This window comes from Schistocerca piceifrons, chromosome 2 (genome assembly GCF_021461385.2).
Source record: "Schistocerca piceifrons isolate TAMUIC-IGC-003096 chromosome 2, iqSchPice1.1, whole genome shotgun sequence".
In the NCBI taxonomy this organism is placed as follows: Eukaryota; Metazoa; Arthropoda; class Insecta; order Orthoptera; family Acrididae; genus Schistocerca; species Schistocerca piceifrons.
The window spans coordinates 551206233-551231055 of record NC_060139.1 but is presented as its reverse complement, the minus strand read 5'-3'; the positions used below and the strand labels follow the sequence as shown (position 1 = coordinate 551231055).

At 38.9% G+C, this 24823-nt stretch overlaps 1 protein-coding gene across 1 annotated transcript in view; it reads left to right on the top strand.

Annotated features, from left to right (window-relative positions):
- Positions 1-24823, top strand: part of LOC124775578 (G-protein coupled receptor GRL101-like) — a 339081-nt gene that overhangs the window by 275693 nt on the left and 38565 nt on the right. The window contains exons 15-16 of the mRNA XM_047250408.1: positions 6695-6766; positions 22509-22707. Coding sequence (XP_047106364.1) covers positions 6695-6766; positions 22509-22707 — 271 coding nt within the window. The remainder of the gene's footprint in view (positions 1-6694; positions 6767-22508; positions 22708-24823) is intronic.

Sequence of the window (24823 nt, the reverse complement as noted above, 5' to 3'; positions counted from 1 at the left end):
CTTATGGCTCAACAAAACTGCTTCCATTTGGAGCACTTATGGCAGCATGTATAGCAATATCACAACTATTTGCACTGGGGTATTGTTCTGGGTACCTCATCTCTAGCAACTGTCTCTAGTGTTGCCATTCCTGCTACAAATGGAGAACATTTCGCAACTAAGTCCCACCATCCTTTTACTAATCAACTAATGCTGACACTGACTGTGACAGTTTTAGCTCACTGTAAGTGGAACAATATTGTTTGTGTTGCACCATCTAGAGGTAATGAAATACCATGCAGTGCCACCTAATGATAAAATTATAAAGAGACCGTTTCAGAATTGCCTTTTTTACTTGTTTTCCTTTTTATATAGGCTGTAAGCAAATGAATGTAAATAAAGGTAAACTGCCCCAAATCAGTGTACCCATTTTCTGAAGCAGGGAGGGATGAAATAGATCCTCAGCACCCACTTGGCTCAGGGATGGCTCAGTAACTACATTAATGTAATAATACACAGCCCAGCTGAGCATTGCATCATTGCTGGCCAAGTGACTGTGGCACTGTGTGAGGGTAAGCAAAACGATAACTCAGTGGTGCCCAATAAAACAATGCTCAGCAAGCTATTGAGGAGATAGGCAAGTTCACCTAATGACACTAGACCTGCAGCAGCCACCACTTTCACTCCAGGTCATGCTAGTTGTGTAAACTTCTGCTGTGATGCCTATATCACCACCATCTCTGCTGCCTCTGCTGTTGCCACTGCCAACTTGGAGTAGCACTAGAGATGTGCCTGTATCCAACTTGGCATGACCGTAACCCCAAAAGCTTTTGCTAATTAATTTTTTAATCATCATCTTGGTGTTTGACTACTTGCAGGCTCTATCCATCAGAGTCTACCACCTATTTAGTATTGTCATGTTACTCTGATGTTGTGCTTGACAACAACCTACTGAACCCATTTTGGCTGTTGGGTATCTAAGAAGCCGTCCTGACATGACACTCACATTAGCTACCCTTTCCTGTAACGCCACCTTGAGGCCAAACACCACTGAAATCCATACGGGTTCCCTACAGCTGCATCTGAGTTGTACCAGCAAATGTGGTGTTATTGCATGTGACCCCATGTTAGACTGCACACCTGCTTATCACTGGGTATATTATTTTATCTTCATCAACAATCTAAATAAATGACCTTTTGTGGGCAAATTCAGACACTGTATATGCATTTCTTCCAATTTTGCAATAGATTGAATTCTCTCTGACTGAATGGTTTGAACTGATTAGTAAGCATTGATATTGACTCACTCTTCATTGGAGTCCTTCATATGAATTTGTGATCTCTCATCAGCTATAAATTCAAAACAGTGAAGCCTGTTATGTCAATGTGACAAAGATTACAAGGGCCACACCACATACATAATACATGAAAGGAGTGTGAAACAAAACCAACAGTTTTACTATTGCAACCTAGAAAGGCAGCCTTAACTGAGCATGAAACGTAGTGAAATGGAATTACGCCATTTGCTACCATTCTACTTCTTAACATAACTGTTTCTTTTTTTCCTTTCAATAATTAGAATGGTAGCAGGTGTACACCATTTACTAAAAATGTCAAAATTTCTACCTAGGCAGTGTTTTCTTGAAATTCATGGGTCACTAGATTATTTGGACACTGTTTGTACTGTTCCTGAGTGTCCAGCTGGCTGCAATTGTCTTCATAACATGATATTTCAACAGCATACCTTGCCATCATCTTCAGGTGGTACTTGTAGAATGAGTGTCTTCAGTACATTCTACCTCCTTTATACTTTGTTCTCCCCCTGCACCTTCCCCAACTACCTGCTCACATGATGCATAGGGTGGAGTCTTTGGGAGACAGCACCATCGAAGACTAGGTATGAATCATGGTCTCTCAGTGCTTCTGTAGCCCCCATTGGATGTAGAACTGACTCTCGGTTGACACTGTAATTTTAGTTGGCTGAGTAATGGGTCCCAAGCTTTGCTTGGGGTGTAGCCACTGTCTGCGTAGATCAGCCCATCGGTCATTCAGATTTAAATAGCCTTCTTCAGAACACAGTCCCAAAACAATGAAGTCTCTCTTAACACTTCCATTTCTTTATGCTCCCTGTAGCCGTGCAGTGCTCTGCAACCACAAGTTTTTGTTGCTTGCATAAGTTCATTGTGTCTTTTATGTTCCTTGCACCTTTCTCTCACTGTCCACACAGTGTACCCAATATATTTCTTACCTATTTACATGGATTACAGGAAACACACAATTTACAGAGCCCCAAGTCACCTTCCATCATAGGTAATAGTGCTTGTGTTTCCAGAGAGGATGGAAAACACATTCAGTGTTATGTCAAACCAGGAATCTGTCAATTTTATTCAATCCATTGTCAGCATATGGCAGATATGACATTGTCTTATGCTCCTCATCATGTTCTATTCGTTGGGCCTTCACTTTCTGCCTGAAGACACACTGGATTTGTCTCCCACTGTATCTGTTCTTCTTGAATATGCCTTTAAGGTGGTTGAGGTCTCTTGGTAACTTTCTTCATCCAATATTGCTTGAGCCCTGTGTACCTGTGTACATAGTACACCCTCACGTTATGAAGGATGATGTCAGTTGGCAGCGTGCTGATACAGATCGGTGCGGGTGGCTTTACTATACACACTGTCCCATTACGCCATCCATTTTTTACTTGACCAATATGTCCAAAAACGGTGTTTTTCCAGTCTCTTCCACCTCCATTGCGAATTTGATACTGGAGTGCTGAGAGTTCAGATGCTGGAGGAACTTCTAAAGTTTTTCTCTCCCATGTGGCCACACAACAAATGTGTCACCAACATGCGTGAAAAAGCATATGGGCTTCAACACAGCTGTTTCCAGAGCTTTCTCTTCAAAATCCTCCATAAACAAGTTTTCCACATACAGGTAAAGACATCTGAACTCTAGGCACCCCACTATCAAATTCGCCATGGAGGTGGAGGAAAATGGCAAAATCCTCTTTTTGGACATCTTAGTCAAGCACAAAACAAAGGCACTATGGGACACAGCAAAGCATGCTGCCAGCTGCCATCATCCTTCATAATGTGGGGGTGTACTATGTACACTGGTACACAGGTCTCATGCAGTATCAGCTGAAGAAAGTGTACCAAGGGATCTCAACCACCTTAAGGACATATTCAAGAAGAACAGATATGGTGGGAGGCAAATCCAATGCATCTCCAGGCAGAAAGCAAAGACCAAGAAAATAGAACATGATGAGGAGGATAAGACAGTGCCATATCAGCCATATGCTGGCAAAGTATGGAATACAATTGGCAGAATCCTGGCTTGACATAACATTAAATGCGTTTTCCGTTCCCAGTGAAAAGTTGCATTATTAGCTATGGTGAAAGGCAATTTGGGGTTCCATAAACTGGCTGTTTACTATATTCTATGCCTTTGTGTAAAGCTTATATTGGGCAGGCAGTGTGGACAATCAAAAAAGTTGCAAAGAACACAGAATACATATTGAATTAAGGAACTGACAAAATCTGCAGTTATAAAACACATTGCATGTCTACAGGGGCCTCAATGCAGTATGAAGAAATGGAAGTGTTAAGACACCTCATTGTTTTACAACTGTGTTCTAAAGGAGACTATTGAAATTTGAGTGGCCAATGGGCTGATCTACAGAGACAGTGGCTACACCCTAAGCAAATTTTGGGACCCAGTGCTCAGTCAATTAAAATCACAGTGCTCACTGAGATCCACCTTTGTGCCCGACAGGGACTACAGAAGAATCAAGAGACTGAGGTTTGCACCCAGCATTGAGAAATGCCATCCCTCACCACTCCACCCAATACTTTGTGTGAATGGGTAATGATTGGGTAGATGTCATGGGTTAAAGGAGGCAGGATGTGGTGAAGACGCTCTTTCTACAGGTGTTACTCAAAGATGATGGCAAGACACACTGTTGAAATATTGTGTTATGAAGACAATTGCACATGAATGGACATCAAAAACATTATATGTAGTTGATTCACCAGGAAAGCTTAAGATTACAAATTTAAGTGCTACTAATTTCCATGGCATAGTTAGTTTAAGTTTTCCATAAAACATTGTCCTTTATGAGAGATCTGCAATTGGAGTTGTTCCAATATCTAGTGATTATACACAATGCTATGAGCTAATAAAAGTTTATTCACAGAAGACCTAGCTCATTGGATAGCCCTAATCCTACTCTCTCTGATAAGTGGTTTACATTTTCTGAAAATTAATGAAAAAGTTATTACAAATTAAAACTCCAACTCACATTATTCTTTCACCTGCTTTATAGACTCCCACCAAACAATGGGTCATCAACTGGTATCTAGCCGCCACCCAGTTAACATCTCTTTTAGTTCACATAATCACCAAGCAGCAGGTGTTGTGATAGTGTGTCAGACAAAAAGTTTGTGACTAGCAGTCACTTGATAAGCATTTTGGTATCAACGTCTGCACTTTAGTATGAAGATTTGATGGCATAAAAGTTCACATTTAGCCCTGAAAACATCTATGTGTAAATATCTCTTGTGGCTTCCTTTTAAGCCTGCTCTCAGCATTCATTCAGCTTCAGGATAGAAGTCTATTTTGGAGGAATTGCTGCTATTTAAATCTACTAGGGATGGTACCTTACTTGGTGTAGTACTTGAATGTTCAAAAACTCTTTTAATAATCATATTCTTACTAAGAAATGATTAATAATATGAAGAGGACTGTTAGTGACCTGATCATTACTGGAAAATACTTTAGTGAACAAATATCCGACTTAAATCAGCAATGTTGGGTCAGTCATTGAGCAGTGAGACTACCAATCAGAACAATTTCAGAGTGTGAGACTTTATTTCATTGTTCTCTAATGGTAAATTACGGTTACATCATCAGGTTAGTTCCATTCAAAACACTGTGTCTCCATTGGAAATTCTGAGGATTATTCTGGCACAAAAATGTTTTCTGTGACCAGATCATTTTGGGATTTGCTTATCAAAGAACCTATGGAAGTATGTTGAGAGAAGACTAGGTAACTTTCAACTGATAAAGCATGAGATTCAGTCATTTCTTTTTAAATTTGTTTGTAAATACTATATTACTGCCTAATGACATGTACAGTACCAGTTCCTTTTATCAATTTGACTACTTTTCAACTGTTCACACACACACACACACACACACACACACACACACACACAAGTAATCAGAGAGTAAGTGTGCAATAACACAATTACACAAGTTAGTATCATCTGACATCAACCCTGAAATCTCATGAGCTATTCATTATTCAGGAAAACTTCAACATTAACTACAAACAGTATAATTAGAGACAATGGCTATGATGGAAGAAAGCACTCTTGCCACCATGGCAAACAGAATAAATCAGCATATCGCATAACTGGGATATCATCAAACCTTGTAGCGATTGTCAGCATGACAGTTTAATGGGGAATGGGACAAACACATCATATTAGCTAGTATGATCATGGCAAGATTGTGAGTAGAAATGCTTGAGATACTCCTGTCTCCATGGTAATGAGAGCACTGCAGCTTTCAGTTTTTGCCATCTCGACAGTGTATAGTGAGTATGTTGCTTCATGTAATACCGCTGCCGTCAGAGCCAACTACCATGGGCAAAAATGTGTTGATGGTGGGAATCATTGTTAAATATTTCTGGCCATGATGGTGGACAGATGGGACATGATACAGTAAATCACTCTCAGAGTCGATGCTGAACAACAAGAATTGATGAGTATTTATGCCATCCAGAATCACCTCCTTGGTATGTAGTAGGGAACCCACCGATTTACATATTAACTCTCTCACCATGGAGCACAGAGATACATCATGAAAATGACCTTCGGGTACTCTAAGCATTAAAAATAATTTCCTACACTGATGAGTCACAATACACCTTCTTACATGCCAATTGCAGAACATGAGTACTTTGAAAACTGCATGATGCAATGCATTTGAATGATCAGTAGTGTACTGTCTAGGCAAGTGATGGAGGTATTTTGACATTGAGGATTCTTACATGGGAATAAATGTGGCCTCTTATTTGGTCTATCATCATCTCTCTTAAGAATGAGCCAGAAAAATATCATCTAATCATGTGTGTCTATTTCTTGAGATGGGCCTTCAGAAAGATTTTGTATTTCCCCAACACTCAGTGGGTCAGAATGATTTAAGGATCACACCATGGGGGACAAGGGAGTTCCCTCCCCCTTGACACTCGCCCTTTCCTTCCCTACCCAAATAATCTGACCTCAGTTCTGTTGCACATGTCAGGAATATGTCAGCTGGATCCAGTTCCAAACAATCTCTATGAGTTATGAATGTTGCTTAAGTGGTAAGGATTAGGATGGCTTCCTGCTGGCTTTTGTGTCCCGGGGAGTCAGTGCTCTGATGGGTTATCAATTTTGTTAGGGTACAAGGGAGTGCTACACACTACTGCCTAGATGTCCCTAGTTCAATTGCTCAGTATATGTTGCAGTAGACCCTGCTCAGCTTATTTTGTTTCAAGAATAAGTCAGTAGGTAGTTCTCAGCAACATGTTTATAATTTTTAGTTTTATATTTGTCTACCACTTTCTGGATGTAAATTCTAGAATGATACATTTGAAAATCATTTAAAAAGAATCAGCAAATCCTAACTCATTAATCTTAACAATCAACTGTTTAATGCTCAACAGGGATCTGAGTGGTAACAGCATTAGAACCATTGGCAGTACTGTCTTCAAGAGTGTAAGGTCCCTGAAGAGATTGTAAGTATTGCTATTAATATTAAAATTAAAGACTGTTGGCCATCAAAATTGCTGTACCATGAAGACAGCACGCAACAAACACCAAACTGGTACCAAGCGTATTACATACATGCATAAACAAACAATAAGTATTCCAGCACAACCACACAAAATAGATAAGAGTAATGTCATCTATATTCTGTGTACGTGTTGATTCAAACTGTCCCTACCTATGGGTTTTATGAAACCTGCAACAGCTACAAATACCATGTGTAGGATTTTCATATCCTCTCACTCACTATGTGCAAACTATTAGTCTTACCAAAAAAATGAACAGGACCTTTTTGAAGGAAATTTAATGTAGTTATATTTAGTACTGTGATACATCTTCACTAGAGACCACAGTTTTCAAATTAATCAAGGAAAATGTGCAAAAGTGATCTTCAAATTGATATTTCTTGAATAACTCAAAAACTGTGGCCTCGAATGAAAACATATCCCAGTACAAAATTTAACTACGTTAAATTTATTACAAAAAGGTCCTTTTCATTTTTCTCTAGGGCTATTAGTTCATGCATTGCAAGTGAGAGAATATAAAAGTCTCCCTTGTTGTTTTTGAAGGCGTTGTGGGTTGCATAATACATATAGGTTGGGGCAGCTGATTTGCACTGTATAAGGAAAGATTACACAGTGAATTTCTCATTTGGAGATCGCATTTGGATGTTGCTTGTTTGTGAGAAGATTGCATTGTGCCTCGTGTAAGAAGGAGAAACTTTTATCAGTACGTGTTGTAATTTGACACTAGCACTATTGTGATCTATCAAGACTACAGTTTATTGTTCCATGACATTGCTACTCACTTTGCACAGAATCTGACTCTTGTTGTGAAAGTATGGAAATGGTGGGTTCAGGAGGGCCATAATCAGTGCTGTACAGGATCTTAGTGGCCTTACGTGACAAGCACGCAAGAGGGCAGACATATTGTTTACTCTTATGTACAGGATCATGCAGCCATGTTATGTATTCTGAGTAAGGAAATGGGCTTTTTGCAGCAAGACAAGTATCTACTAGGACAGTACAGTAATGTCTGGAGGCCCACAGACTCTCAGTACAGCGATCATTGTTGCAGTTTTCCTTGATGTGGCAGTAGAGAGAAGTGTGTCAATGTAGGTGCACCAGGCAACAACACTGGACACTAGAGTGTCAACAGGTCTGCTTTTCACACAAGTTCCAGTTCTGTGTACAGCATCACACTGATCGTATCCTTGTGTGAAGGTTTTGAGAAGATTGAATGCTGCCGAAATGCATTTGTCATCATCACACCGGTCCAACACCTGATGTGATGATATGAGGTGCTGTTGGGTACACAGCATTATCACCTCTTCAGACAGACAGTAATTTGGACAGCAGGCATTACATTTCTCTTGTGGTATGGTTGGTGGCTTGGTTCCATGACATTATATTTCAACATGATAATGATTAGAAAGTTGCTGCAAAAGCAAAGAGCATTTCAGCTCTTGTTTAAGAAAAGTTAAAGTCTAGAAGGCAAACAATATTTGAATGAAAGTAAAATGAGTGTCAGGAGAGTGATGTGAGGAGAATACATTGAATTTCAAAGCAAAAGTTTTAGAAATGATCTAACTAAGAATCCAAATGCAATCACTCACTGATCATATCAGCACCAAAACAAATGACAGGGAGTAAGATGCAACACTGAATCAAGTCTTCAAAAATTGTTTCAGTGCTGAAGCTCATAATACCTGAGAGAATTAAAACTGCTCACCTGGACCCTGCAAGGTTGTGCAGGAATTATAGGAAATAACTTGCTCACTTTCTAGCAGCAGTTTATTGTTGGACAATGGTATAGTGAAGGGTGCCTAGCAATTGGAGAAAAGCACAGGTGTTCCCATTTGTCATTGGACAGGTGTAGATAATTGTAGGCCTAGATCACTGATGTCAGTGTGTTGTAGAATTATGAAATGTGTTTTATGCTTATGTATTAGGACTTTTCTGATAATGAAAATCTCCCCTCTAAAAATGAACTTGAATTCCCAAACAGAGATTTTGAAAACTGAACTGGGTTCCTTCACAGATCCAGATTGCTGTGGACAAAGGCACTCAGGTTAGTGTAATGTTTGTTGACTTCTGGAAGGCAGTTGATACAGTTCCCTAATTTCATTTAGTGAAAGAAATATGAGCCTCCTGAGTATCTGACCAAACCTGTGATTGGATACAGGATTTCCTTGCAGATAGATCACATTGTTCTTAACAGAACAAAATGACAAACATTAAAGTAATTTCTGGAGTCTCCAGGGGAGTGAAACAGGCTGCTGCTACTTACAATTTATAAAAGTGATCTGCTGGGTAATATAAGTGGCTCTGTGAGGCTATTTGTGGATGATGATGCTGTTCTATAGGAAGTTTGCAATGCCAAAAGACAGTAATGAAATTCAGGAAATTCTGCAGAGGCTTGGCGATTGGTGCAGTGTCTGTAAATTGACCCCGAATGTAAGAAAATGCAATGTAATGTATATAAATGGGCAAAGAGACTCACTACTGTGCAATCACACTATTGGCAACATGTTACTGGACACAGCAACTATTGCAAAATATCTAAGTTTAACCATCTGGATGAAGCTAAAGTGGAATGACCATATAGAAAAAAAGTAGTAGAAAAGCAGAGGCCAGTCTGAGATTCATTGGAAGAATATCAAGGAAATGTATCCAATGAAGAGCAGCATGTTTCATCACTAGGTCATTTACTGGGTGTGTGAGCATTACAGAGATGTTCAACAAACTCCAGTAACAGATGTTACAGGAGGGGCATTGTGAACCATGGAGAGGTTTACTGTTGAAAGATGAAGAGAGTATGTTCCAAGAAGTGTCAGGCAAAGCATTTGGAGCTATGGAGAGGTTTACTGTTGAAATTTCAAGGGAGTATGTTCCAAGAAGGGTCAGGCAATGTACACATCCTCCCACATACACTTAACAGATGATTACAATGATAAAATAAGTGAGGTTAGATATCATATGGAGCTTTACCAGCAGTCATTCTTCCCACATACTATTCATGAATGAAACAGGATAGGAGGAAACAGATAGTGTTTCCCAAGGTACCCCCCCCCCCCTGCCCCCCCACCTCCACCATATTCTGTAAGGTGGCCTGTGGAGTATAGATATGGCTGTGGATGTAGCAGTTCATGTGTTGCCCATGCTGTCCTGATCTACCTCACTCAGAGGATGTTCAGCTGTTGCCCTGGCCAGCACGTTCTTCAGATGTCTCTTGTATTGGCAGTAGTAATAGCCGACCGAGACAGATGCAGCAACAGGGAAGTAACCACTTTGGTGACATTTACAAGTTCCTAACCAGGAGAGAATTTTATTATATCATCTGTGTGCTTTAATAGTTTAGTTTCTTGAGTTTCTGCATGTAAATTTAATATCTAATAGCCACAGTTCTCACATTTTTGTTTGCAGCAGAAAGTAAACAAATTTTGTGACATATTATAAGTTGCTAATCAGGGCTAAACTATTTAGTTTCACCTGAGTGCTTCAGTAGTTAGGTTTTTGAATATCTGCGTATTACTAGACACAGTTCATGCACTTTCATCAGGGTCTACAATAGAGTTGCGTAGCATGTACCAATAGTCTGTTTATCTGCATAGTTTAGTTTTCCATGGTCTTTAGTATGGACAGGGACTGCGATTGTTGTCTGTGGATGCAAGCCGAGTTGGTGACACTTCGCTCTCAGCTTCAGGCTGCGATGGCTTTGGTTACACAGCTTGAGGCTGCAGTGGTTGGGCACCACTGTTGTGGGCTGGCCATGGGGATCCAACAGATGTCCAGCACATCAGAGTCCTCCAATCGGTGCTCACCAGTGGCCAACCCAGTTACTGCTCGCACTGAGGCCAACCCTCACCTGTGGTTGAGTGCGAGGTCACCCTGGGGCAAATCAGGCAATGAAAGACTTCCAAGGTGGCCACATGTAAGGCCTTCCCAGTCTGTCTGACAAACAAGGTCCAGGTGCTGTTGGTGCCTGACACTGTCGCTGAGCCAGATACTGTCGTCTGTCCTGTTTCAGAGGAAACCACTCAGCTTGCAAGATCTGGGCAATTGCAGAGGGTGGAATTATTGGTAGTTGGGAGCTCCAACGTTAGGCAAGTTATGGAGCCCCTTAGGGACTTGGCTGACAAGAAGGGTAAGGAAACCAATGTGCAATCTGTGTGCATACCGGGTGGAGTCATTCCAGATGTGGAAAGGGTCCACCCGGATGTCATGAAGAGCACAGGGTGCAAGCAACTGCAGGTGGTTTCTCATGTTGGTACCAATGATGGATCAGAAGAGATTCTCTATGGTTTTGAGTGGCTAACAGAAGTGGTAAAGGCTGCCAGACTTGCTTGCAAGATGAAAGTAAAGCTGACCATTTGCAGCATAGTCGACAGGACCGATTGTGGACCTCTGGTACAGAGCCAAGTGGAGGGTCTGAATCAGAGGCTCAGACTGTTCTGCGACCGTGTAGGCTGCAGATTCCTTGACTTTCACCAAAGGGTGGTTGGGTTTCGGGTTCCGCTGAATAGGTCAGATGTCCACTATATGCAGGAGGCAGCTACATGGGTAGCAGGATCTGTGTGGTGTGGACTGGGTGGTTTTTTAGGTTATAGGGTCTCGTGAAAACACAAGAAGGGCTTAAGTCACAGAGGGTGCAGCCTGAGCACAGGAAGAACGTAGATACAGGAACCATTTGTGTAACAGCTGTAAATTGTCGTAGCTGCATTGGGAAAGTACCAAAGCTCCAAGCGCTAATAGAAAGCACTGATATTCAAATCATTATAGGCACTGAAAGCTGGATATAAGCTCAGCCAAAAATTTTGCGAAGAGCCTAATGGTGTTCCAAAAGGATAGGTTAAACACCGTTGGCAGTGGCATGTTTGTTGCTGTCAGAAGTAGTTTAACTTGCCATGAAATTGAAGTAGATACTTCCTGTGAGTTAGAATGGGCAGAGGTCATTGTTGGCAACTGGAATAAAATAATAATTGGATCCTTTTACCGGCCTCCCAATTCAGATGATACAGTTGCTGAAAGGTTCAAAGAAAACTTGAGTTTGATTTCAAACATGTACCCAACTCATACAGTGATAGTTGGTGGTGACTTTAATTTACCTTCGATATGTTGGCAAAAATACATGTTTAATTCCAGAGGTATGCATAAAATATCATCCAAAATTGTGCTAAATACATTCTCTGAAAATTACTTCAAGCAGTTAGTTCATGAGCCCATGCGAATAGTAAACACTTGTGAAAACACACTTGACCTCTTAGCAACAAATAATCCTGAGTTAATAAAGAGCATCAAAACTGATTCAGGATTAGCGAACACAGGGTTGTCGTACCGAGATTGAATGTTGTAACCCCCAATCCTCAAAAAGTAAGTGAAAAATATACCTATTCGAGAAAGCAGATAAAAATTCGCTTGATGCCTTCCTGAGAGACAATCTCCACTCATTCCAAATTAATAATATAAGTGTAGACCACATGTGGCTTAAATTCAAAGAAATAGAATGGGCAGCAATTGAGAGATTTATACCAAATAAATTAACAAATGACGGAGCTGATCCTCCTTGGTACACAAAATGGGTTAGAACACTTGCAGAAACAATGAAACAAACACGCCAAATTTAAACAGACACAAAATCCCCAAGATAGGTGATGTTTTATAGAAGCTCAAAATTTAGCATGGACTTCAATGCGAGATGCTTATAACAGTTTCCACAACGAAACTTTGTCTCAAAACCTGGCAGAATATCCAAAGAGTTTCTGGTCATATGTGAAGTATGTTAGTGGCAAGAAACAATCAATGCTTTCTCTGCGCTATAGCTATGGAGGTACTATCAAAGACAGTGCTGCCAAAGCAGAGTTGCTAAACACAGCCTTCCGAAACGCCTTCACAAAAGAAGACAAAGTAAATATTCCAGAATTCGAATCGAGGACAGCTGTCAACATGAGTAATGTAGAAGTAAATATCTTCAGAGTAGTGAAGCAACTTAAATCACTTAATAAAAGGAAGTCTTCTGGTCCAGACTGTATACCAATTAGGTTCCTTTCAGAGTATGCTGATGCATTAGCTCCATACTTAACAATCATATACAACCATTCGATTGATGAAAGATCTGTACCCTAAGACTGGAAAGTTGCACAGGTCACACCAATATTCAAGAAAGGTAGTAGGAGTAATCCACTAAATTACAGGCCCATATCGTCAATGCTGATATGCAGCAGGATTTTGGAACATATATTGTGTTCAAAAATTATGAATTATCTCGAAGAAAACTGTCTATTGACACACAGTCAAAATGTGTGTAGAAAACATCGTTCATGTGAAACACAAGTAGCTCTTTATTCACATGAAGTGTTGAGTGCTATTGACAAGGGATTTCAGATCGATTCTGTATTTCTGGATTTCCGGAAGGCTTTTGACACTGTACCACACAAGCAGCTTGTAGTGAAATTGCATGCTTATGGAATATCGTCTCAGTTATGTGACTGGATTTGTGATTTCCTGTCAGAAATGTCACAGTTTGTAGTAATTGACGGAAAGTCATGAAGTAAAACAGAAGTTATTTCTGGCATTCCCCAAGGTAGTGTTATAGGCCCTTTGCTGTTCGTTGTCTATATAAATGATTTGGGAGACAATCAGAGCAGCCATCTTCAGTTGTTTTCAGATGACACTGTCATTTATAGACTAATAAAGTCATCAGAAAATCAAAACAAACTGCAAAATGATTTAGAAAAGATATCCAAATTTTGCGAAAAGTGGCAGTTGACCCTAAATAACGAAAAGTGTGAGGCCATCCACATGAGTGGTAAAAGGAAGTCGCTAAACTTTGGTTACACGATAAATCAGTCTAATCTAAAAGCTGTAAATTCAACTAAATACCTAGGTATTACAGTTACGAACAACTTAAATTGGAAGGAACACATACAAAATGCTGTGGGGGAAGGAAAACCAAAGACTGTGTTTTATTGGCAGGACACTTAGAAAATGTAACAGACCTATTAAGGAGACTGCCTACACTATGCTTGCCCGTCCTCTTTTAGAATACTGCTGTGCAGTGTGGGATCCTTACCAGATAGGACTAATGGAGTACACCGAAAAGGTTTAAAGAAAGCCGGCACATTTTGTATTATCACGAAATATGGGACAGAGTGTCACAAAAATGATACAGGATTTGGGCTGGACATCATTAAAAGAAAGGCATTTTTCATTGTGATGGAACCTTCTCACAAAGTTCCACTCACCAACTTTCTCCTCCAAATGCGAAAATATTTTCTTGACACCAATCTACATAGGGAGGAACAATCATCATGATAAAATAAGGGAAATCAGAGCTCGTACGGAAATATATAGATGTTCATTCTTTCTGCATGCTATACGAGAGTGGAATAATAAAGAATTGTGAAGGTGGTTCAATGAACCCTCTGCGATGCACTTAAATGTGATTTGCAGAGTATCCATGTGGATGTAGATGAAGATGTAGATCTGGTTTCCAAAAGGCTTGAATGCCACCACTCACAAGCCATGACAGCTGATGAACTCTGGCACAGAAGAAAGCAGCTTGGGATGATGTACCCATAACTGTCATCCAAGATTAGGTTGATGCTTTGCCAGCTGAGTTAGAGCCATTTTTGATGTCATAGGTGGCGGCTCTGTGTATTTAATTTTGTACACTATACACCTACAGAGCCCCTAAAAATTTAATAGTGTCCTTCCCACTATACTGTGTCTGTAAATGTGTGGATGGATATGTGTGTGTGTGCGAGTGTATACCCGTCCTTTTTTCGCCCTAAGGTAAGTCTTTCCGCTCCCGGGATTGGAATGACTCCTTACCCTCTCCCTTAAAACCCACTTCCTTTCGTCTTTCCCTCTCCTTCCCTCTTTCCTGATGAAGCAACCATTTGTTGCGAAAGCTAGAATTTTGTGTGTATGTTTGTGTTTGTTTGTGTGTCTATCGACCTGCCAGCGCTTTCGTTCGGTAAGTCACATCATCTTTGTTTTTAGATATATTTTTCCCACGTGGAATGTTCCCCTTTAAAAAAAATATATATATATATATATATATATATATATATATATATATATATATATATATATATATATATATATATATATATATATATATATAATAAATGAAATTTAATTGTTTTATTTCCTTTGGGGTTTTGCAGTTTTAATAGCCAACAATGTATATTGATACAACGTACTGTATGTAGCTAGAAAATACTTAGTCTATAGATGTATCAGATAAATTACATACAGTAAATAAGAATCCTCCTTAAATTTTCACTCTGGAGTTGGTACCTATCCTTGTAGGATATTCATGTGAAGTCAAATACTCTCCATGGTATTTCAGCAACAGTGATTGTTGTCTTCTTTAAATAAGGGTAATGAGTAGGCATCAGATCCAGAGGAAGATTGGCTCTATGTAACCTATATCCTACTCATTAGCTGTCATTGTTGTGCTTACTGCTCCCTTATTCCCTATAAGTGTTGCTTTTTTGAAAAGAAAAATTCAAAACTACTTGCCTTGCTGAGACAGAAATAAGTGTATTTACTTTATTGGCGCCACATGTCACAATGCACATTGAATCTTTCAGGATGCAGTACCAAAAAGAGGCTGACCATTCCATTTCATTGTTGTGTGTGATGTGGCCAGTGTATTTATTATACTATGCATTGATAATTTCATTGGATACAAAGTGAAAGTGTGTGCCATGAAACCCCAGTTTTAAAGACCTGAATCACCATTTGCTAACCCATTTTGTCTTAGTGTTCATATGAGGGTAATCCCAAAAGTAAGGTCTCCTATTTTTATAAGTACATAGACCTGTTTATTTCTACAATGGTTTATATCAGTTTACAGCTTGAACATTTAGCTATTTTTTGACATAATCACCATTTCTGTCGATGCATTTTTGTAGACGCTGTGGCAGTTTTTGTATGCCCATGTCATACCAGCTCGCTGCCATGCCTTTCAGAAAGATATGAACCTCTTCTTTCACCTCGATGTCAGAGCTGAATTATTTTCCAGCTAAATGTTCTTTTAACCTAGGAAACAGGTGATAGTCACTGGGTGCCAAGTCAGGTCTATAGGGTGGGTGGATGATTATGTTCCATTGAAACTGTTGCAAGAGAACAACGGTTTGCTGAGCGATGTGTGGGCAAGCGTTGTTATGGAGAATGTGTATGCCCTTGTTCAACATTCCTCTTCTCCGGTTCTGAATTGCCCGTTTTTTCAGAATCTCACAGTACCTGTCACCATTAATTGTGGTCCCAGCGATTCATCTGTGATGACAAGGTGAAAGAAGAGGTTCATAACTTTCTGAACAGCATGGTGGCAAGCTGGTATGGCATGGGCATACAAAAATTGCTACAGCTTCTACAAAAATGCATCGACAGAAATGGTGATTATGTCAAAAAATAGCTAAATGTTCAAGCTGTAAACTGATGTAAACCATTGTAGAAATAAACAGGTCTGTGTACTAATAAAAAAATAGGAGACCTTACTTTTGGGACTACCGTTGTAGATACCTTTATTTTATTACTTTATTTTTTTCCGTATAATCACTATAATATTGACCTATGTTTCTTACACTAACTGTATTACGAGGATGATTATAACAATAACAGTAATAATTATATGCCATTTCATTTTTGTACCAATATTCCTCATATTATAGACAGTAATTTTCATGTTCCATGTATCATTTGTGTGATAAATTGTAAAGATGTGGAATGAGTCATTTTATATTCATATCACAAACTGTTTTGTAAATATGGCTATATGCTGATAATTTAGAAGTGTTTTTTTGATATACATTAAAAGACGTAGAGAAGTGAGTTAGTAATTCCTTTCACATTTTAAAATAGCAGAAATTATTCTGTGGAATGGAAGATGTTGCCAAGGAGAAACTTTTTCAGTTTGTTTTTAAATTTTACTTTGCTGTCTGTAAGACATTTTATATCATTGCTTAAGTGATCAAAAATTTTGGTTACAGCATAGTGCACCCGTTTCTGTGCTAAAGGAAACTCACTGTAGCATAATGAATGTTATTTCTCCCTCTGGTATTATAATTATGTACATTTTTTGAACTGCAGTGTATTATTTACAACAAACGTCATGAGGGAATAAATATTCTGTGACACAGTAGCCAAAATGGCCACCTCCTTAATCCCACGTATCTGCTTGCTGTAGTTCTTAATGATTAAGAAATAGATTAAGGTAGGACCAAGTTGTGTCAGTAAACTGGCTTGAAATTTTCACTTTTAGAACTAGGGATTTAGTGAATTGTTTCCTCCTGAAGAAGAAGAATTCATGTATCAGGACTTGAGTTCTTATAACTGTTGCACTGAATTCTGAATGTGATTCTGGTATTTACTGAGGAAGAGCCTCAGTAGTGCTGTTTCAAGTTAATATGCTAACACTGTGGTATTGTTGACAGTACCCATTATTGAATATCCTTTCCACAGATTTACAGCAATGTCGAGATAATGCAAACAAAATTCAGATAAAAGTTTTTTACACTTTCTTTTTGGCAGGAAATGTGAAAGGTTGCAGTTATTTTACTTTTTATTTGGTTTCTTGCTGAAGTGAGACACTATTCTAGAATACACCACATTCTCAAAAATTTTGGAAAATTCTGTTCAAACCATAAACCACTTTGTTAATTGAAACATATTTCAAAGAAATGACAACCTCTGATTTAGCAAGGCATGAAACTCTGTCTGCAGTGTGCAGAACAGAATGTGCTCACATAATGTGGTTCTGAATAATTAAACATTACTAATTCAGGTATTTTGTGATTTTTCAAAAGCTTTTGACTGTGTGAATCATAAAATTCTTCTAGATAAGATTGTGGAGTGAGTGGTTCAGTGCACAAATGGTTTAATTCATATTTAACTGGAAGAATGCAGAAGGTTGAAGTTAACAGCATAGATAGTTTGCAAAAATCAGCAGAGTCCTCTAACTGAGGAGGTATTAAGAATGGTGTCCCACAGGGTTCAGTCTTGGGTCCCTTATTGTTCTTCATATATATTAATGACTTTCCACTCTGTATTCATGAAGGTGCAACGCTAGTCCGTTTTGCTGATGGTACAAGAATAGTACTCACACCCAACAAACAAGAATTAGCTGAGGATATTGTAAACAATGCCTTTCAGAAAATTATTAAGTTGTTCTCCATAAATGGTCTCTCACTGAAGTTTGAGAAAACACAGCAAATGGAATAATACCACTGAAAATATAGACTTTAAGCAGAACTACATTGCTAATACAGAATATTCCAAATTTCTGAAGGTGTGCATTGGTGAGAAATTTAATAGGAGGAAACACATTTATGATCTGCTGAAATGATTAGGGTCAGGAACTTATGCTGTTATGATTATAGCAAATTTTGGTAATAAACATGTCAGTGAAATAACCTACTATGGCATCATATTTTGGGATAATTCATCTTTGAGAGAAAAAGTGTTTATTCCAAAAAAGTGTAATCAGAATAATAACTGCAGCCAACCCAAGATCACCTTGCAGACATTTATCTAATGAATTCAGGATATTCACAGTACATTTGCAATAGGTACATTCAGGTAATAGTGAAGTGCATAGCTACTACACTAGAAGAAAGGATGATCTTTAATATTCTGGGTTAAATATGAACCTGGCACTGAAAGGAGTGAATTATGCTGCCACAAAAATCTTTGGTCATTTGCCAAATAGCATTAAAAGTCTGAAGATAGCCAACCAACATTTAAAAACAAATTAAAAGAATTTATGAATGACAACTCCTTCTAGTCAATAGCTGAAAAAAAATTATGTTGCATACTGAAAACTTATGTTAAGCTGACAAGTTCCACATCATTATGAAATGTCATATTCATGATATATGGAACAAGTGTTAATATAATGTAATGTGTTACAGCCCAATGTGCCCTACTTCCTATTACTGTGCTGTCACAGAATACAGTGACTGAGTGTTGCAGGATTGACTATGTCAGTATTACACAAACCAGCACATTCTTTTGGATTACATTGAAGTATTTGAAGGCTCAAATGATGTGTACTAAAATGAAGCGTCAGTTTTAAAGGTGTGCTTGGGTAATGTGGCACAATTAAATGTAAATACACTGAAGCGCCTAAGAAATTGGTTTAGGCATGTGTATTCAAATACAGAAATGTGTAAACAGACAGAATATGGCACCATGGTCAGCAATGACTATATAAAGCAAATGCCTGGTTAGATTTGTTATTGTTGCTACAATGGCACATTATCAAGACTTAAGTGAGTTTGAATGTGGTGTTGTTGTCAGCGCACAAGCGATAGGACACAGCACCTCTGAGGTACAGTAGTGATGAAGTGGGAATTTTCCTATGCAACCATTTCATGAGTGTACCATGAATATCAGGAATCTGATAAAACATATCTCCGACATTGCAATGGCTGAAAAACGATCTTGCAAGAACACGACCAATGATGACTGAAGAGAACCATTCAGTGTAACTGAAGTGCAACCCTTCAGCAAATTGCTGCAGATTTAAATGCGGTGCCATCAACAAGTGTCACCATACGAACCATTCAACGAAACATCAACAATATGGATTGTCAGATCCGAAGAAGGCCCACTCATGTACCCTTGATGACTGCATAACACAATGCTTTACACCTCTCCTGGACCTGGCAACACCAGCATTGGACTGTTGATGACTGGAAACATGTTGCCTGGCCAGATGAGTCTTGTTTCAAATTGTATCAAGGGGATGGTCATGCATCAATATGGAGACAACTTCATGAATCCATGGACCCTGCACATCAGCAGGAGACTGTTCAAGCTGGTGGAGATGCTCTAATAGTGTGGGGAATGTGCAGTTGGAGTGATATGGGAACCCTGATACACCTAGATACAACTCTAACAGGTGACATGTATGTAAGCATCCTGTCTGATCACCTACACCCATTCATGTCTATTGTGCATTCCGATGGACTTGGGCAATTCCAGCAGGACAATACGACACCCCAATGCCCAGAATTGCTACAGTTTTGCTCCAGGAACACTCTTCTGAGTTTAAACACTTCTGCTGGCCACCAAACATGAACGTTATTGAGTTCTCCACCCTCTCATACTCTTATGGGTTTATGGACAACCCTGCAGGATTTGTGGTATCAGTACCCTCCAGCACTACTTCAGACATTAGTCAAGTCCATACCACTTCATTTTGTGGCACTTGTGTGTGCTCACAGGAGCCCTACACGATATTGGGCAGATGTACCAGTTTCTTTAGCTCTTCAGTGTATGTGTAACCATTCTGCACCAGTACGGTGTACACTATGGTTGCATGTGAACAAAGCGGTCAGTGCTGCTAACAGACAGCTATCAAATACACACACCAAAAAATGTTGTGCATCACCTTGGTTCCAAGATTTCCAGAACCTGTACAGAAAATTGAAATAGAGATTAACATAAACATCATTCCGCCCTTTTTATTGCTCATGAAAACTACGCTTTGCATGTTGTACCACCACATAGACCTTCAGAGGTGGCGGCCCAGACTGCTGTACACATCAGTACCTCTAATACCCAGTAGCACGTCCTCTTGTATTGATGCATGCCTGTATTCATTGTGGCATACTATCCACAAGTTCATCAAGCCACTGTTGGTCCAGATTGTCCCATTCCTCCAGGGCGGTTTAGCGTAGATCCCTCAGAGAGGTTGGTGGGTTACGTCATCCATAAACAGCCCTTTTCAAACTACCCCAGGCATGTTCGATAGGGTTCATGTCTGGAGAACATGTGTCCACTCTAGTTGAGCGATGTCGTTATCCTGAAAGAAGTCATTCATGATGGGGACAAGGCAAGTCATCGACAGTTCCTGTCTCTTTGTATCTCCTCCATGTCCAAACAACATCACTTTGGTTCACTCCAAGACACCTCTACAGTTCCCTTGTTGAGAGCCCTTACTGGCACACAGTAACAATGCAGACACAATCAAACTGCGGTATTGACTGTCTAGGCATGGTTGACCTACAGACAACATGAGCCGTGTACCTCCTTCATGGTGGGATGCCTGGAACTGATCAGCTGTTGGATCCTCTCCATCTAACAGGCACAACTCATGCGTGGTTGTTTACATCTTTGAGTGGGTTTAGTGACATCTCTGAACAGTCAAAGGGACTGTGTCTGTGATACAATATCCACAGTCAATGTCTTTCTTCAGAAGTTCTGAGAATCGGGGTGATGCAAAACTTTTTTTTTTTATGTGTGTACATGCAAACTATTTGTAGACATTAATGTTCTGGATATCATCAGTGTTGGCTGAAGATTTCATGGCATGCACATAGTCCTTTATTTGAATGGTCATGGAAAAATGTTCATAAAACAAGACTATTCAAAAGAATTACACTCAGTTCCTTTATGTCAAATATGAGAGAAGTGATCAAAAATGTTGTATTGCCTGTTACAAAAAAGAGAAAAATGATTTTTTGAATCATAGCAACACATACTAGTAACAGTTAACACTCAAAGAGACCTTTTTTATGCTAAGGAACAGTGAAAGGTACAGAGTAAATACTGTAGTTTTTAGGTACCAAGTAAATACTGTAGTTTTTGACAGTAATTTAGTCCATGTCAAATGCAACATTAAGGAAACTGTCAAGATGAAAAAAAGGAAGTATGATGAGTCCTACATCAATCTCACATTTGTTGATTCTAATGGCTCACATCTCTATGCTTTATGTTGCAAGCTACTTCCAAAAAGTTCCATGGTACCCACTAAGATGCACTGACATTTAGGAATCATACACCCCAGTTGCAAAAATGAGAATGAAGAATTTGTTTAAACATAAGAAAAAACAATTATTAAGAATTTAAAAAACTATGAGATATGTGACCCAGGGTGTGAATGAAAAAGCCAGAGACATTGCAAAAGTGGGTGAAGTGCACAGTATTACTGAGAATTTGATAAAACCATGTATGACAGACGTAACACAATGTTTGCTTGATGAAAATTGTGCAGAGCATTTTTATACAATGCCAGTTGTGAGCAAAGGTGAGCAAAGCTGTTTCCACACACACACACACACACACACACACACACAATATTCTGTTGTTACTGTAGTATTTCACTTGACTTGTCCTGTATACTAATATATTAGTATACACTGTGTAATCAATAGAAGCAAATAAAAATCAAATCAAATCAGACCAGCTCTCATTCTCTGACCTGAGAACTGTCTCACACTGCAAGTTACAGAAGTACTTATATCTTAACACAGAGCATGTGAAATTTGTTTGTTCACATAAGCAAAGCAACACTAGAACTGATAGTCACAGTAACTGTCAGAAAAAATCCAGAGTCCAACCAAGAGCTGTGCCAGTTATTTTGATTTATTGTCTGAGACTTACTCATACCCCTACTGAAGTACAAAAACGTTTATTAATAATTTAGGAGGCAGCAAACAATTTACCCTTCATTTAGCCTCTTAGAATAAAATATGTTGCTGTTTTATATAAATACCCATATGGTTTGAGTTTAAAGCTATGGTACATACTAATCTTAGCCATGATGGTCCTTTTGCTTAATGGGACATATGGAACATGATGAGTGAATTAGTGAATGATTGTGTTTCTTATCTCAGGTGTATGTTATGTGAATGATTTTTTTCTTGAACTGCAAAATGCTTTTATTTGTTGTCAAAATAGCACAAATAATTTTCAGAACAACTGATGAATATAGATTCTGCTGCTTGGCACGACATGTCAGTGTCTGCATGCCACCACCTGATGAGTTTTCTTCATGTGAAGATCTTATGTCTAATTTGGTACTTCGTGTCTGTGTATGGATCCTTGGGATCATGGCAACTTTAGGAAACACATTGGTCATTGTGTGGAGAAAGTGTTTCAGGCATCCTAATAAGGTGTGTATCATTATTCAATATATTTTTTGGGGGTATACATGGAAAGTTTTAGTTTTTAGAGTCACACTGATGTTTACCACTGTCTGTACTTTACAATGCTTACATCAAAATGTATTCAAAGATGTGAATCTATCAGAACTCCATTGAGGCATAGCAGTAGAATACATCATATTAAAAACAGAGAAAAATATGAATGTGGGTTGCTGTGATGATTCACGGAGAAAAACAGGAAGGTGGTTTGCTGTGGTAATTCATATGCTTAATTAAGGAAGAGAATCAGAAAGAACTATATTCACACCATCATAATAGCCTTACTGGAAGAAGTTGCAGAGCTGAAAGAACGTTTTTGGGTTACAGCGTGGAGTTGTAATGATACGCCAGATCTTATAGAATGTGGTCTGGGTCACTGCTGTTTCACTACAATACGGGAGTTACAGTAGGACACCACTGTTGTTCCTTCTCACACATGTATTTATTTATTTATTTTCTTGAATGAACATTCCAAAGGGAATAGAATTTCATAAATATTTGTAGAAGTATTGTTTAAAAAAAAAGTGATCTCATTACAGCCACAAAGTTTCTCAAAAGTATTCAGAGTGAGCAAAATAAAACTGGCCCACAAAATATTTACAAAAGATTGACATGGGATTGACCCTTGCTGTTGAACTTCACAGAAGGTGGTGGAAATGGTCACCACTAATGTCAATGCAGTGCTGTGTTTGATTTATCAAGCTGTGAGACACATGTAGCAGCTTTGCCAGAGGGATACCAGCAATAGTGTTTCCAACATTCTGTTGTAGCTCTTCAAATGTGTGAAGATTATTTGATTACACCTGATCCATCAATTTGCCCCACAGGTAACAATCTAGGGGAGAAAGATATGAGAACTGAGGTGAAAAGGAGATTGCACTGCCTATGTGAGCTGTTGCTCTGCCTTGCTGAAAATATCCTTACAGTTGTTCCTCTTCTGTGAAATGATCCAAATGATTATGGATTACGTAATTTCTGATTATCATAACAGTATAGTGAAAGAAAGAGCTGTTTTACAGTGCAGACACCAGACAGTGCACTTTGAACACCAGTCTAGAGATGATGCAACGGATCTTCGAAGTATTGATGGGGGTTTTGCGATGCATGATGGCAGATGTTCTGTGAGTTCACATGCCCTGACGGGATGAATCAAGCCTCATTTGAACAAGTGCAAAACTGAGGATCGAAAAGTTCTGATTCCACTTCTTTCAAAAATCACCAGCAGAACACATCACATGAAAGTTTATCTGGATGCTTTAACTCATGCACAACAGTAAATTTGTAAGAATACAGATGCAGGCCCTTTTTGTGAATGTTTTGGCACAATGATATCTTAATTCCCACAGACAAATGGCATTTAGATTTCATTGGACTTTGTTCTAAGCTTCTTGACTTGAGCAATGTTTTCTCATGTTTGAACTCTCTTTGGATAGTTACAGATTTTATTCACTACAGAGCCTGTTTTGTGCCATTTTGCTACTAAGTTTTGCATTGTAAACTTTGCTGGAGGTTTTGCCACAACAATTACAGTCTTAAATTCCTGTGAAGAGAGCTCCACACACATTTTCCATTAATTGCTTTGCATAACATTTGGCAATGAACACTGTCTGTTTTATTGTGAGCACCATTTTGTGTTGCATTGAACTGGTCACTAAACACCTCTACTCCTCTCACTCACTCAGATGCAATGAAACAGCAAAATACTTGGGACAGAGTGTGGGGGATATCCACATGCACAAATGTGTGGCAGCAATGAATTGTTGTATAGAAATCATAGATCACAGCATTTTCTATGACAATGTTTGTTAACAATTCCACATTAGTTTTGTAAATATTTTCTAGGTCACCCTATATATAAATGATTTGTGCAACTCAGAGCAAAGTTGCACAAATACAGAACAATATATTCCTATGAAGCCACAGAAGACATTATTATTTCACAGTTGTCATCTGATTGGGTTAGAGCAAACAACAATGGCTTTGAAAATTGTTGCTCCCATCAGTTTCTTGATTTTTTTTTGTTTAAAACAATTTACAGCTGCTCAAATTTATTAGAAGTTATGCTTAGTTCATTGGCTGACACTAA